Source organism: Medicago truncatula, chromosome 7, assembly GCF_003473485.1.
Source record: "Medicago truncatula cultivar Jemalong A17 chromosome 7, MtrunA17r5.0-ANR, whole genome shotgun sequence".
Taxonomy (NCBI): Eukaryota; Viridiplantae; Streptophyta; class Magnoliopsida; order Fabales; family Fabaceae; genus Medicago; species Medicago truncatula.
The window spans coordinates 45612184-45628868 of record NC_053048.1 but is presented as its reverse complement, the minus strand read 5'-3'; the positions used below and the strand labels follow the sequence as shown (position 1 = coordinate 45628868).

The following is a 16685-nucleotide window of genomic DNA, read 5'->3' as shown; positions in this document are numbered from 1 at the left end:
TTTCTCTCTCTTATTAACCTTGATGGCCTTTTCTATATCATATTAATGAGCTCATTTCTTGAAACTGGATGCCATATACAGGTTTATTTTCTTCAACAAAAAAAAACAGTGTTGAAATATACGAAGAAGATGAATGTTTGTAATTGAAAAGATCCTTTGTCCAATTGAAAATAAAACTTCCATTAGAATAAATCTTGTTGTTAGTGGTGGTTCAATCCTTTGTGGCCGTTTTTTTTGCCGGAGACAGAATTAGAGAAGTGAACGTTTGCAGTTCTTGGCCCATGGTCTCAAAGGGAAAGAACATAACACAAATTCCTGAAACAAGAGCTACACTTCAAACATAAAAGACAACTCAAGTTTGATGACATCCATGTTCTAAACCCACCGCTACTAAATGAGTAATGACATAACATTCCACGACTCCGACACCAATTGTTCTATTCCCTGAATTCTGTTTAATCTAATGGACTCCAAAATTCTCCTAATTTTGATTTCCTAGCCACATGACCTTTCCCTTGTTTGCACTCATTACAGTGAATTGTAACGATGGGACTGTGATGGTGAAAATTCATAAAGCTAATTAATAAGACATATAAATGGGTTAGAAAAGTTAATAAAAGAGAGAGAAAAAAAGTGCATTAATTGCTTCTTATCCTGTGCAACATTGCATAGGTTAGAAAAATCCAATAATGAAAACTTCATTTTTATAACATATTGAATATTGTCTTTTTTTTAAGGATAACATATTGAATATTGTCATAATTCACTCGGAATTGATAAAAACATTTTTTTTATAACATTACATTGATAAAACATTAAAATTTCACTATATTAATCATGTAACTATTTAATAATTTTTGAGAGGTTAACTATTTAACCTTTATTAATTTATCTATAACTTCAAATTAACGATTAAATTATTTACTTAGAGATCAAATAGTTAATTTATTAAACTAATAAAATTTTAAGGTCTTAATAATATATCTTCAAAAAAAAGTCATTTGAAACATGCAACATAAATATTTGTTAAAAAGCAAAGGCTAAAATTTGTAATAAAAAATTTAGAGAGACCAAAAATTGATATATTTAACTCTTCATTATTTTTTCTCTCAAAAAACACTCTTCATTATTCTGTCTTTTGCCAGCCGATACAGACAAAATTGTGCACGCAGAAGCAGAGTGTGGGACATTAATTAAATCACTTCATTAATGAATGCTAGATGAGTGAATGATAATTAACTTTGGTGCAATGAATACAAGCTAGAGTACATTTTTATTTTTATTTTGTTGCTTTATAAAAATAAATAATTAAATACTCATGAACATAACTCGATTGATAAAAACATTGTAATACGTTAAAGTTGTAGTTTAAAATTCGGATTCTTTACTTATTTATTTTAGAAGAAAATTTCTAACTACTAAATTACTTAAAAAATAAAAATTGTTCACAAAAAAAAAACACTTTGGTGCAACAAATATGAAGCAATTTATTTTAGGCTTAAATAAGTAAAAGGTCCCTGTAAGTTAGCGCGTTTTTGGTTTTAGTCCCTGTATCTTTTTTTGTTGCGAAACAACCCTTGTATTTACTTAACCTTTTGAAATTGGTCCCTACCGTCTATTTCCGTCAAAAAAATGCATTGTTGGCTAACAGACGCATACGTGGCACATGATGAATTGGCAACTGGTCTTAGTAGAGGGACTAAAACCAAAAACACATTTTTACATAGGGACGAAATTAAAAAAACATAATCATCAAATTTTGGAATTTAAAATTCATTCTTTCCACCTTCTTCCTTGCTCAGTTCTATCTCTCTTCTTCATTCCTTCCATGTCCACCCTCTCAAAGCTCATCAAAAACCCATTTCCTTATTGAGCAAGCTCTTGTTTTTTGAGCAACAACAAAAACAACAACAACTTATCTTCCTCTAACATTTTTTGCCTTGCATTTTGTTGGTCCAGTCTACGTTAAATGCATATTCTTCGACCCTTTTGCTTATTCAACCAACCATTTTTGCAAAACAACACTTCCATCTCTCAAAAAAATCTCTTTCTCTTACTCTTCAACATTTCTTCCCTCTTGCCGGAAATCTCATTTCTATACCATCCTGACAAAAACCGTTTATTCTCTACACCAAACAACACCTAAAAAATCTCAAATAAACTAATCACCTTGTTCCAAAATTAACACACAAAAACAAGTTTGATGATAACATTGAAAATGACACATTCATCCTTCCATTGTTAGCTTTGCAAGTCACAGTTTTTCCTGACCATGGTATTTGCATTGGCATCACATATTGCCACGTGATGGATGATAATAGTTGCAATCATTTCATGAAATCTTGGTCTTTTATCCATCAAGGAGGAAATGTAGTTGAATTGAAGTCACTACCTTGTTTTGACAGAGAAGTTTTGAGGGACCAAAAGGACTTGAGAATGTTTTCTTCAGTGACCATTTTACAATGAGAAAATCATGGAAGCCTAGACTCATTGCTGAAACTCAAATCACCAAAGAACATGAAGATTTTGTTAAAACAATTATTGTTTTTGAAAAAGAAGAAATTGAGGGGATGAAAAAATATGCACTGAATCAATGGAAGAAAAATGGCAACGATAAGGAAATCAACGCGCAACAATTTCTATCTAAATTTGTCGTAACTTGTGCTTTCGTTTGGGCTAGTATAGTTAAAGCAATACATAGATACGATGATGAAGATGAATATTTTGCTCAAAAATATTCATCCCAAGTTCATGATATACTCAAGTTCAAGCTGCTACTCAAGCAAACAACACCCTGACAAATTGAATGAGATGCCATTTGGTATAAGAAAATGAGTTTTTGCTGTTAGGGCGCAAGCTATGGGAGGCTGGGCATGGAAGAAATGAAGAAGAGAGAAAAAAACAAAGAGAGGAAGGTGGAAAGATTGGATTTAAAATTTCAAAAATTTGATGATTACGTTTTTTTAATTTTAGTCCCTATGTAAAAATGTGTTTTTCGTTTTAGTCCCTCTACTAAGAGCAGTTGCAATCTCATCAAGTGCCACGTACGCGACCGTTAGCCAACAATGCTTTTTTTTTTTTTTTTTTTACGGAAACTGACGGTGAGGATCAATTTAAAAAAGTTAAGAAAATACAAGGGTTATTTCGCAACAAAAAAGATACAGGGACTAAAACCAAAAACGCGCTAACTTACAGGGACCTTTTTAATATTTAAGCCATTATTTTATCAATCTCCTGGCCTGTTTTTTTCCTCCTTTGTTTACGGATGTTGTTTATCTCCATATGACATAACTAATTAATTATACACACTTAATACAACATGAACAAGTTTGAGTGAAATACTTAATATTCAAATGAATAGCTTTGTGATGATCCACTTTGGGTCATGTGAACTTGGAGAAGAAGAAGAAACAAAAAAAGTCACTTGGAAAGTGTTATGTTATGGAAATTATTTTGAATTCATGTGTCTTCGAATGGGAAGACCATAAAATCCATAGCAAAGCATAATGTCATGATAAAGATATGCTTCGCAAGATCATCATCATATAAGAAAGGCTAAGGCATATATAATACACTAATTAGTGAAGAAATAATACAACATTGGAAAGCTTCTAGTTCTAGCTAGACAATATCAAATGGTCCTTATAATTTTATTTAAAACTTGAGACAAATGTCAAATGTTTAGGAAATTGTATATGCCAACGTTATCTTCTCTTGAAAAATATAATTTGTTGAACCCCACGTTGATAAATGTCTAATGGTAATGGGGATAATTATATTTTAACAAAAAAAAAAAAAAAAAAAGGATATACTTTTTGGTGTATACACATGCGTACGTCCTGTTGCCAACCAGAACTCTTCATGCGTAAGTGGCAAACAAACAAGCATACGAAGGACACAACCTTTCCTCTTAATTTGAGGAAAATATCATATATGTTACATAAATCAGATACTGAAAATGACAAAATATGTTACATAAACCAGAAATTGTTAACTAATGTTGCCATTAAGATTTAATAAAAAGTTCTCATATTCATATAATTTAATTGATTAGTTAGGGAAATTATAAGATACTACTCTACATATATATTAAATTTCATACAGGCTCCAACTATATCATTCTTCCAAACCAGCACCATATGCCAAATATCTAAATTTCTCATTTTAATTTTCTCTCAATTATATTGAATCGTATATATGTTTCTCAATAAGATATATACATCCATTAATTTTATTTTGTGAACTTTTGTTAGAATGTCATTATAAGCTAGTATTGAAAATTGGCCAATTCACATTTGAGAGGGTCTACATGTTCGTACTTATACTCGACACAAATATGTGACTGAATTTTTTTAAAGAGTACATGTATAATATTTTTTTGATAATGATAACTAAATACATATGGTATTGCTCGACAAACAATGACCAGCAAGGCTTAAACAATTTCAAATCTGGAAATAAAACATATATCCTCGCCCCACCATGTCTTAATTAGCTTCTGTATAACCTAAACTACTGTCACCATCGTTTGTTTCATTCATTTTTTTGAATAATCTGCTTTTTTTTTTTTTTTTTTTCTGTGTCTTTTGTGTGCTTGCTTTACATTTTGATTACCTGTACTTAAAGGACAATTATTATTCCCTTAATAAGAATCCAATAGGACTGATCAATAGTTTATCATATTTAATTTATAATCATTCATATTAACAAAAATAATTGGTGTCTGTTCATTGAAAACACAAGTCCCCACTACCTCTAGAGTCCCTCAAAGAGGAAAGTGTGTCTCTAGATTATGAGTAATGATACATAGACCACCTTAGGTGGCATGTACCACTTGAACACCCATACATAATTATGACATGTGTCCATGTGATCCCCACACACAAAAAAACTCACATTTATTGTCTCTCACACACTCTCACATGGGGTGGTATAATGTATGTATGGAAAAAAAGGTGTACATGAAATATTATCCCTAGATTATTGACCTTTTTACCGTTTCTGCCATATTAACTGTTTGTTTAAACTTGTATTCAACCATCTAATCATTATCTAAGGTCCTCTAATACATATATAATGATTGGATACAAATATAGGCATTATAACTTTCGACCGAACTTCGAATTACTAATTAAGCTTCCTCTTTTGAGAATCAGAGAATTAACACACAAAAAAGTATGGTATATCTCTTGAATTTGATGAGTCTAAGTAGTACTCTATGGATATCCATGATACGGTTTAGATTGGCTTTGAAATAAAAAAAGAATTTTTTTATAATTTTTTTCCCTCCAATTAGAATAATTTGTGGTTTGGTTAAGTTTGAATGAATATTTGTTTTTTTTTTTTTTAAATCTAAACAAATTTGATTAAATGTGAATATTAGACCCCATGAAGTGTAGAGCATTGCTAAAAAAGTTAAATAAATTTGACCTAATAGTAAAAAAATGTTGGTGCATAACTGCTAAAAGAATTTTTTTTAGCCTTTTAAAAAAATGTTGTTAATTCGAATCCTTGTGCAAACCCAACAAGACAATATGTGAAGTAAATAACAATGATAACTAAAAATAAAACATTCAAGTAACAATATTTAACCAAGAACAAATCTAGCACCCAAAATGTATAGCAAATCGATAATCAAAACAAAGAACAAAAATAAAGAGAGTAGATGAACAAATACATCTAGATTGAATATTTAGTTCAGTCTAAATTGAGTTACGTCTAAAGGAGAGAGCATCTCCTTAATCCACTATATATGAATGAGTCACAAGAGAAGCAAAAAAGTTGCAAGAAATTAGCTTTATCACTAAATCTTAATTTCTACCCCTTTATGTTCCTTTCTCTCAATCCTCAAAAAGACAAGAGAGAAAACTTTTGAATCCTTCCTCAAATGAAGTCTTTGTTTAAAATGTGTTTCATAACCCTGATTTCTCACTTAAAATATCTCAACACTTAGATCTTAAGTTTCCCTAAAAATTCTCTCTTTTAGTGCTATCAAACAATGAGGTAAAAAAAAGTCTATTTATAATTAGAGTAAACCACCCCTCTTTTTAAGTCAACATTTCACCACAAAATTAACCTCTTCCTTCTTAGCATTAGGCAACATGTGCAACAACTCTTTGTTTTGGGAATTCCTACACACTCACAAACACGTGATAAACACAGCTATGGCACCAATTGGTGCCTTAACTAACTCGAACTTACTTTCCTAATTTATCCTAATTAATTTCCATAGCCACTTGATTAATAATCCACATAGCGGGTCAATAAACCAAGTTAAAAGAAATAAATGATTCCTGGTTTGAATCTAACTTTAGGTATACAACAACGTTATTTTTTTGTAGAGTTTGCTCTCTATTTAGATTTCAAAAGCCTTGTGAAATTAGTCTCTGCAGTTGCGCGCGCAAGAGGATACCAAATTTACACAAGACATAGATAAATTATATCAAAGTCACGTGCAAGTGACAAATAAATGACTCGCACACTCTTGAATGCAAAGTCTTTCTTACTTCTATGCAATATAATGAGTTGGAGTACCGTTGAGCTATCTTTTAATAGTAACAATAATTTTTGCTTTAAAAAGAATTCTTACCTGGTATACAATTTTTTTTAGAGGTGCTTGGTATACAGTTATTATTATTTAACCTACTTGCTTATTTATTCCATTGCCATATTAATTTCTCCTGGTCAAGTGTATCTATATAAAGAATAAATAAAAAAGTAGTAATTGAAAACGTTGCGGCTATCATATATGAGGTACCCTATATACATAATTCTTGAGAAACAGAAAAGACAAGAGCCAATAGCTAGATCCAATCATCAAACAAAATGGGTTTGGTTAATGCTATCTCTTAATTTTGTCACATAAGGATGTTTTTAAATAAGAATCTCATTTTCTAACAAATAAAATTTTGGTGATATAGTTTTATATGAAATAAAATAATTAACATGTAGGCCATTAAGGGAACCTTATGAAATTAAATATTCATCGTTCTAATAATCTTCCCTTTCCTCTTGTTTAATTCTTTTTTTGTCTATAAAGATGGTGATAAATGATTATGATTAGCACAAGAGAGCCAGAAACAACCAAAAATTCTTACGGCCATGATGACTGGTTCTGGTTCTCCTTGTGGAGCCTGCAAATTCTTGAGGAGAAAATGTGTTAGAGGTTGTATTTTTGCACCTTACTTTTGCCATGAACAAGGTGCTACCCATTTTGCAGCTATTCATAAGGTCTTTGGTGCAAGTAATGTTTCAAAGCTTCTTGCACACCTCCCTGTGACCGATCGTTGTGAAGCTGCAGTCACAATCTCTTATGAAGCTCAAGCTAGACTTCAAGATCCAATTTATGGATGTGTTGCCCATATTTTTGCACTCCAGCAACAGGTTTGTTCATCTCTCGTGATCTTAAACTGAAAACCCTAGATGGTATACGTTTACATTTTTTTTCTCTTCATAATTGCAAAGAAGAATTTAAATTAATTAATTAACAATAGTGATCTGTAAGACTTTGGCACATATTTGGACTATATAAATATATTTGACAAAATCACGATGGCATCGAGGTTTTGTTTAAGATTCAAAGTGTAGTAGTTTTTGCCGAAACCAAGACGTGGCAAACTGTTATTCTGTCAAATTCGCGCAGTTAATATAGTTGGTGTATTATTAATGCACTGGTTTGAGTTTCTAATAAAATTTTGGCTATTAAAAGAGAAAAAATACATAAGCATTGTGTTGATCTATGCAGGTGGTGAATTAACTAATAAATGCATTTTCTTCTTCCTGATCTTTGTAGGTGGTCAATTTACAAGCACAGCTAGCTTTTCTGAGAGAGCAAGCAGCTCAAAGGTGTCTCAATGCCCCAAATTCTGAAAACCCTAATGAGAAGAACTTTGGAAAACCTACTAATATTCTCCCTCAAGATCTTCAAAGTTGGTTCCAGATGGAAAATTCCAACATGTGTTCTCAATTTCTTCCCGATTTCTCTTCTTCTACTGATGATCTCTCATCAACAACACAATATTATAATGGGACTACCACTACTCTCATGGATCTAAACCCTATCGGAAACTATGAAAATTCAGGAACCATATTGAAAGAAAGCATCCCATCATTTTCTAACTTTGATGAGCGATGTAATAATTCAATGTCCTTTGACAACATGCAAAGACAGTGGACCTATCAGTAAGTGGCTAATTTGGTAACTTACAATTGAGTAAGCTCTATGAAAGATCAGATCAGTCTATGTGAAAGAATTGGTGAAGAAGACTTTATCAATTTTAATCTGTTGCTATATATATATATATATATATATATATATATATATCTCTGTTAGTATAATTTTATAAATAAGCTTAGAAAGCCTAGATGTGTTCGTACATATAATTGGAATGAAAATCTACCCAATTAGCTAGTGTTTGTTTAATCTGATTCTAGTGTAATATATATTGGCATTTATTAGAATAATAAAGTGTAACTCTAGCTTGGAGATAAAACAATGGTTTTGTATGACAAATTTTGGGGTTTGTTTATATATAGACCTAGAAAATATCCTAAATTTTGACCTAATAGATCCACACCTGGATATGTCCTTTTTTCTGACATTTGCTTTGGTTTCTCAAATTAAATAGGTTAATTTGCTGTTACAAATATTGGGAATAGACTATAGCTAGGAGATGGTAATCCCAAAGTAGGTGATATATTAATTTCAGAAACCCATATGGACTAAAGGTAATATTACTCTTATTTTGGGAAGATGCCTGGATATGATGGCAAAGGAACACATGTTGTTTAGGTATTCATAACTAATGCAACTATAAAATATATTTCAATGGATTCTCTAAGTGTGATTTTCATGTGAAAGAATGATGTGTGAGTTCTTAGTAACATTCAAACTTCATATATCAATGATTTCAAATTACGGTTTGCATCCGTAATTGCGGTCACAATATTGTTGTTGTGTTAGACTCCACAATGACATTGCACCACAATAGCATTGTGATCTTCAATCACGTGTATGGTCGCATCGGAACTGCATCACACGATTTTGGTAATGTTTGTTCAAATCTTCTCACCAATAGTTAAAAATTAAAATTCCATAACCTCAAATTTCAACCTGCTTTAGATCTAATGAAAAAACTTACCTTTAATAGTTTCTCAATTGTTTATTTCAAGCACCTCTTCCAGTTAGTATTGACGGAGCAAACTGATACTCTACTATGGTAAATAGTAAGTTGGCACGGTGTATCATATAATTTGTGAAAATTTAAAATTATTTTACGTCACAAATGCATATCACAACAACGACGACGACCACAATCATACTTTAAAGGTAGTGTTTGACACTCCTTATAAATGATTTGTTTACTCTCTCATTTGAAAATCATACGAGAGGATCCATTTGCAAATATACATTTGCCAAACACTACAATTGATTAATCAACAATATATGTACACCTTTAATTTTCATACACTCATCCAAGAACTCATTTTCTCTTTATCTCTCTCTCTCCATTACACCACTAACATATCACATCTATCACCTTACCATCTCTACTCCTTTCTCTATCAAGGTTTTTCTTTTTTTGCATAGGCAAATATTAGTATATTAATTAGTTAGTTGTCATGCTACTATATTTTCTCTTTTATCATATTAATAAAAAATAATGTAAGCTTCAGTGTTTTAACAATTAACTCAAACCAATTCACCATACCGGTATTGTCTGGTTAGTTTGGCGAAGGCGAATAAAGGAGTGTTGTTAGGAAAATTTGCCTCCTTCGTAAGTTACTGTGTTCTCTTGCAAGGGGGGCTCGAATCGCTACGTATGTTGTGTTTGGGGAAGAAAGATGTGGAGGATCATTTGTTCACATTGGCCGTATTGAACAAAATCTTTCAATGGCTCACAATAATCATGGTGATGCCTAAAGACTTATTTGTGTTATTGAAAGGATTTTGTTTTTTGGGAAAAGTGAAAAATTGTGTAAGAACCTTCTTTTGATTTGGCATTCTGTTGTGTGGTCGATTTCTCATCAAAGATGCCGATAGTTCAAGAGATGATAAATGCAATTAAAAATATATATTTTTAATCCTCTAAATAGACCAATTTTTGAAGTAGATGCAACTAAAAATTTAAAGTGTCGTAAAATCGAATTTTTGTTGTGTCTATTTCCTTTGTTTGCTTGTTGATGAGTCTTTTTGACTACCACTTATATTTTATTTCTAAACTTTGTTATATTCAATTATAGTCTACTTCATGTCTCTTTCCTTCCTAAACCCTCAATCCAAACACACCCTAATGGAAGAAACTTTAACCTTAAGTGCATTTGAACATTTAGACAAAGAAAATGGCATTGAAGAGGCATTTCAATTAAGAGTTCTGCTAAATGAGAAGGCCAATATAATAAGGACCCTGGAAAATGAAATAAAATATAAAAACAATCAACTTTGTAAAACAGTTACACAAGCCGACGCTGCATTCCTTGTAGCAAAATGAATAATGATGCTGAAGACATTTCCATCCCTAATCTAGACATGCAAGGCAGATTGGCAAGTTGTACTACTTCTGAGAATCTAGATGTTGGATATAATTCAATACTAAATGATCTTATGGGTCAAGTTGAGGTAACAAAACTAGAAGTGTTGGAGATGGAGAATGCTGTAAAAACCAGTTTTGTAGATACAGAAATGCAGACAGCAGGTTTCCAAACTGGTGCCCTGGGTCTTTTTTCAGCTTATAGGGATTTGATTCAAGACATAGTCAAAGAAACAAAGGAAATGAGGAAAGAAATAGGGGATTTAAAGATGCATCATATTAGTTCTGACGGTTATAAAGTTGACTCCTTGACATCAAATGCAGACAACTGCCAAGTGTTTGCAAACCAACGAGCAGCTTGTTGTAATGAATAAAAGATTGAACATCATAGAGAGTTGTATTAGCAAAGACGTAGACGTGTCAAGATTTCATAGATGCTGATGAATTGAGCACTGATAGTTCTTCAGTCTCTGATTTATCAACTGAACCTGAGAGTGTTGCTTCTGGTAGCAAGTCACTTGGACTCGCAACCGGAGAAATAACTGAAAAACAGATGCATCTAAATTCTGAAAGAGGCGTTATAATTCTCAATCAAACGAGATGCGTCCAGTTCATCACATTCAGCAGAGTTCATGAGAAGGCCAATCTACAACCAAGCGGCAAGGTCCTGTCTGAGGAGAGAATTAAATGACACGTATGATGGTTTCCAAAGACTCTATAATTGTTTGTCTTCACTTCTCACAAATCTGGATGGTGGATCATCATGTTCTTACCCGAAAGGTATCGTTTTGTTACTACTATTCCATGTTTCCATAAATAACATTTTTTGATATGCCACATCCATCTGTACTTAGTCATCTGAAATTTAATTCTAAATTCTAAATCATGTATGATAAATGACAGAACTGGAAAAGGTGGCTCCGTCTTCATGGTTGAGGATGCAGAAAGATGAAGCTGGCTATGAGAGCGACGCAGAGGTATGTACAATCATCACGGTTTTTACCGGACAGGAACATGATCATGTCTCTTATGTTCTTTAGTTCTATGTATGTAATTCAGGTGTTTGACTATAGGGATATTAAGCCTGACGAGGGCTTCTTAACCAAGTTTATGGAAGCTCATGCAGCAGTGAAGGAAGCAGATATTACACTACATGCTTTGACAAAGGCATTTGAAGATTCAAAACAATTAACTGCTCTGTGGAAGCAGACTGGTGAAAACTTGACAATCGAGAGAGAAAGCATGGCAGATTCAAAAGTTTAAATATTCACTACACCATACAGAGGAAGAGAATCAATTACTGAACCACATCAATTTCAGCTTGATAGAGATGACAAATACAATTTCCACGCTAGAAGAGTGTTTTTTACAAATGAAAACCGATGTGGAAAAGAAATTCAAGGTAATATACTATGATGTTTTTCTGATGTGGGAGGAGATACTACACTTTATGAACAGCTTCAGGTCATCAGTAGAAGATATTTGCTCTCAGACCGTGGATGTAGGTTTTGAATCTTTTGCTTTGTACAGTTGCTGTTTAACAGAGCTTGTCAGTCAATTTGCTAATTATAGTGTAGACCATGACTTGCAATCAGCCAGGCAAAGGGAATTGCATAATTTGCCAAAAACTTGCTCAAGTATTGCAGAACCTGTTCCTAGTATGGTTAATGAAGGTACAGGTACAATAGATTACCATCATCTCTTAATCCAAAATGTGCAAGAGGAACCAGACCTTCCCAGTGTATTTTATGAAAACATGGCTCATAAAAAGGAGTTAAGAGAGGAAACAAGAGTTATTAGAGGGTTTACTTTTTGACTTCAGACTGTTGCAGGAATCAACTTCTGACAGTAAGGAAATTAAGGATCAGATTGAGAAGTTAATATTTTCTCTAAGCCAAGCTCGGTATGAGCTAGAATTAAATCTTGTGTGGTGGGATATTATATCAACTCGATTTTGGCTGAAGTACTAGTCTTGTAGTAGCAAAACCTTGGTTGTCCCTACTGTTAAGGGCAACCTAAATTGCTTGGCTTGGGCAACAAAGACTTATATGTCATCATTAGTACATGTCATTTTCCTTCCAAACGTGATGTGTTTCTTCTTGCAACTTTGGAAGAAAAAAAAACAGAAAAACAAAGACTATATATTGTATGAAAAGAAGTCTTCTTAGCAAAATGTTACATCCTATGCGCAAAACCCATTTCCGAGTGGTACAACTTCAATTTAGTTAGGATAATATTTTCAACTGTATTGAATAATATGCACCAGTATGAAACTGTAATAAACATCCTCTTAGCAAAACCCATACTTGGAGAGGCACCAGTATGAAAATGTTCAACAAGTTTTCAAACACATAATTATCTTCTCTTTTTTCCACCTTTCCCAGATTTGTTGGAAGGTCCAGCAGTTGCAGTTGTTGTTGATGCAGTCTCCTGCTTCTTGGTCCTTCCATGGTGTTTAGGGACCATCTCTGCAACACGTAACATTAGTTGCTTTCCTGCACAGACATAAAAACAAAACAAATGATAATGAGATACTAGTATATTCAACATTCATTAAATCTATGCATCTTGAAGAAAATAACAAGAAAATAATTTTCTAATCCTTTTAATATGTGATCCTTGCAAAAGAGTTGTGATTCTCGACTCGAAATTGACAAAGACCATAAGAAATAAGCTATCATAATTTATAATATCATAGATGATCTCTCTGGTGTGGGCTAAATATATATTGTTATAAATATGGGATTATCACATCAAACCAAATATCATTTTGAAAATATTTAGTCTCTATTTTCAGTTTCCTTCTCTCTCTCTCTCTCTGCCTAAATCCTATAATTTCTGCAGGCTTAAACATCTGTCTCGAAAATAAAAAAGAATAGCATAATCTTGTAGCCAATGTTATATTATCATGGTCTCACAATTTCTCTGACTAACCACTTTAGAGTTTGATAAGGCCATTTCAGATCTTACAATTAATTATTAGAGAAAAAGGAATACAAACCGTCAGTGCAAACTAGTTTTACACTGACGTTCAATAAGAATAAAGTATGTAGTTGTTTTTAAAAGACAGTTACAAAATTGACCTACATGGCAAGATGACAGGTTTCGATTGTTACTTCCCATTTTTTAACCTTTACCCTTCTCTAAGAAGAAAAACACCCAACGAGAATTCACTGCTGCCTCAGAATACTATTTCAAGCAATATTGCACTTTATTGTGAATTAAACTTTGAAAGAGTTTTGCATAGTGTTTCTCATCTCCCTCTGTTATGATGTTATTAACATCTCCATGCAAATTATTGTTTCCTACTTCTTCAATTTGTGCTTTATGAACATGCTACTTTAGGTAAAACAAGGTACTTTTACCTTAATCAACTTGAATTTGTAAAAGTGCCACTGGCCTAAACAGTCAAAATATTGGAGCACGCTTTCGAATATAGATTTAAAAAGGATCACAATGTAGATATTATCACAAATAAAAAATGCCAAAAATATGTAGTTCCTACGTATCTTCTATGTTGCTCAAGATGCATAATGTTACATGCATAAGGTATGGCTGCTCTTTTCCATTCCTTGTCTTGGGATCCAATTTCATTTCTAAGAAAGAAAGAAAAGAGAATATTTTCAATTGATTTCTCACATCATGCTTTTAAGCTTCACCTATGTGACCAAATCATTAACTCATATTGTTGTACTTCTACTTTTATGTTAAATAAAATGGCCGAACAGAAACGAAAGTCTAACTTCTAATCTCCAATTCTACTAAGTCCATCCACAATTAGAACTTATAAGTGACCAGTTCCAATCTAGTGTTGAGTCCAGAGTCATAAAAGTGGAATATTATAAGTAGTGCTGGTATAGAAAGTATAATCAATGTAGATAGACTTGATGATGTAGTCGACAAAACATCCCAACTTAAAGCCAGTATCTCTTTGTCATATAAAAAATTAAAATAAGTTGTTAGTGACTCAGTGCCAATCGATACGCCAACCGATGTCAGCATCAGGGTCGGAAGAAGATATCAAAGTAAACACCATAGCACCTCACAACAATGTTCTGGTTAGAACACATATTTTATGGAAATGGGGTGGCCTCTGGCTTAAACAAGGAATGATAGAATCACTCTTATGCATGCAATGTTCATATCTTATGTTATCTACGCCAACTATCTAAATACCATAAGGTCCAGCCATTGAGGTATTCCGGTCATTCTATTGCACAGGATCTTTACTAATTAATAGTTTAAAGTCAGATAATACAAAATGCCCAGATAGCTAAGAACTATATTAAATTTATAAACATATGAATAAAAGTATACAAAATTAATATAAAAAAAAAAACTTACTGGAAGCTATGGATGGATTAATGAGAGTCCCATCCTCGTTTTTGAGCAAAACCCTAACACGTCCTCTTTGCATGAAATCACGAGGGTAAGCCTTGTCAAGCTGTGATGAACAATAATAATAATAATAATTATACATTTTCCAATAATGAATTGAAAAATGAAAAAGAGAGTGAGTGAGTAAGAAAGCAACCTCGATTGCGAATGGAAGTTTAAGAAAATTGCAACAATCCCCAATTTCGACACAAGTAGGGTTTTCGCATGATTTGGAGATTCCGATTCTTCTTCCTTCAGCAACAGTCTTTTTGGAATTGATGTAAACAGGGTATAACACGATCCATTTCTTTATGCTTGGTAATTCACCTTCCATCTTACACTCTGAAAATCGAAGCAATTTCAGATGAGATCTATCACTGTGATCATCGGAATTTGATGAATCAAAACTGACATTACAACGATTAAATCATGCATGATTCCACTGCTATGCAATATAATAATAAGAGAATTTTGAGAGATAATAAATAAATCACTAACCGCAGAAATTGTGGGTTGAATTGAACGCTGAAAGAATCGAGATTCGGATGTTGCAGCGGCACCGCTCTGCTATACAAGAGAAGAGAAGAGAAGAGTATGCTTTGGAAAATCCTAAACTACCCTTTTGGACACGTGTCACACTCTGGTTTTAATTTTGAAGATTTTGCTGTTCTTTTATTTTATTTTATTTCCACCGAATTGTCATAACAAATGAGCTTTAAATTAAATGAATCGTCCAAAAATCATTGCATCAACATAAACAATTGAAATTCAAGGTTTCCCCCTTCTTCAAACTCATCGATGGATTTGCCCATTTGTTGCTTTCAATGGAAATAGACACACCTAAGCTTGTGTTGTGTCCATGGAGAAATTAAAGGTAGCGATAATTGCTTCGATGGAATGGAAACCCAGACAACATGAGTTTTTAATCTTTTTGTTTTACCTCTGTAATAACTCAGCAGATTTGTTGATGTGGCACTGGATATCTTTTTTCATTTTTCATTTTTTTAGATTAAAATATGTTTTTCGTTCCTGCAAATATAGCCAGTTTTAGTTTTAATTTTGGTAAAAAAAAATTGTTTTCCATTCTTGCAAATTTTTTTGTTTTTTAAATAAGCAGGTGGAGGACAACAACAACATTTTTGTTTTGCTTTAGATTCAATTTCTTTTTTTTCGTAATTTCGTAAAAAAAACTACACAAACAGAAAGATTCAAGACTCAAGACGAATATAAATCTTGTTGCTAATCTCAACCACCATATCAAGCTCTTCCTCTTGCTCAAGAGCAATAACACCGTTCAAAGCAAGCTTCCTCCCAACCAAATTGTCTTTGAATCCATTACAAACCAGAAAAGCTTCTCTGTTACCTTTACACAAACAGCTCAAAGCCAAAAGCAATTCAGGCTTCGATCCAGCTTCCAACCCCAACCTAAACTGCCAACCAAATTCAACAATATCCTCTACAAAAAACTTGTCCTGATTACACTTCGAAGGAACAACAAACCCATTTAGGAGAGATGAGAAGAGATGACGCAATTTGGGAGTTTCAGATTTTCCCCCTTTCTCTTTTATGTCTTTTTTTAATGACCGGTGCTGGTCACACAAAAAAAACAAGTTACACTCAAATTTATTTAAAATTTTACAATAATATCAAAATTGCCCTCTAAAATTTTAAAAATCCATCTTTTATGATCATTCTGAACCCTTACCTCCTTTCATCCACAAATCACCATAGATGTGCAACCAATATCTGAATCAACATCTTTGTTATTGATCTGTACTA

General features: G+C 32.7%; 2 protein-coding genes and 1 pseudogene across 2 annotated transcripts; 2 read left to right on the top strand and 1 right to left on the bottom strand.

Moving 5' to 3' along the window:
- The first annotated feature begins 1669 nt into the window (after positions 1–1669).
- On the top strand, positions 1670–2847 carry LOC25499236 (malonyl-coenzyme A:anthocyanin 3-O-glucoside-6''-O-malonyltransferase-like; annotated as a pseudogene).
- A 4222-nt stretch (positions 2848–7069) lies between these two features.
- LOC25499235 (LOB domain-containing protein 29) lies at positions 7070–8512 on the top strand. Its single transcript, XM_013594414.3, has 2 exons — positions 7070–7383; positions 7793–8512. Exons 1-2 carry the CDS (start codon positions 7102–7104, stop codon positions 8183–8185), a joined length of 675 nt encoding a protein of 224 aa, XP_013449868.1. The 5' UTR covers positions 7070–7101; the 3' UTR covers positions 8186–8512.
- A 4136-nt stretch (positions 8513–12648) lies between these two features.
- LOC25499231 (signal recognition particle 19 kDa protein) lies at positions 12649–15834 on the bottom strand. Its single transcript, XM_013594410.3, has 4 exons — positions 15405–15834; positions 15064–15248; positions 14874–14973; positions 12649–13024 (listed from the first exon to the last, which is right to left on the bottom strand). The coding sequence occupies exons 2-4, from the start codon at positions 15238–15240 to the stop codon at positions 12885–12887; spliced, it is 417 nt and encodes a 138-aa protein (XP_013449864.1). The 5' UTR covers positions 15241–15248; positions 15405–15834; the 3' UTR covers positions 12649–12884.
- Between the last annotated feature and the right edge of the window lie 851 nt (positions 15835–16685).

Bases quoted from the DNA above. Each gene is read 5' to 3' on its own strand.
- LOC25499231 (XM_013594410.3), bottom strand. From the start codon at position 15,240: ATGGAAGGTGAATTACCAAGCATAAAGAAATGGATCGTGTTATACCCT. The intron at 14,974-15,063 runs GTTGCTTTCTTA...TGTTCATCACAG, and splicing joins AACTTCCATTCGCAATCGAG to CTTGACAAGGCTTACCCTCG. The intron at 13,025-14,873 runs GTAAGTTTTTTT...ATGTCTGTGCAG, and splicing joins TAATCCATCCATAGCTTCCA to GAAAGCAACTAATGTTACGT.
- LOC25499235 (XM_013594414.3), top strand. From the start codon at position 7,102: ATGATGACTGGTTCTGGTTCTCCTTGTGGAGCCTGCAAATTCTTGAGG. The intron at 7,384-7,792 runs GTTTGTTCATCT...TGATCTTTGTAG, and splicing joins TTTTTGCACTCCAGCAACAG to GTGGTCAATTTACAAGCACA.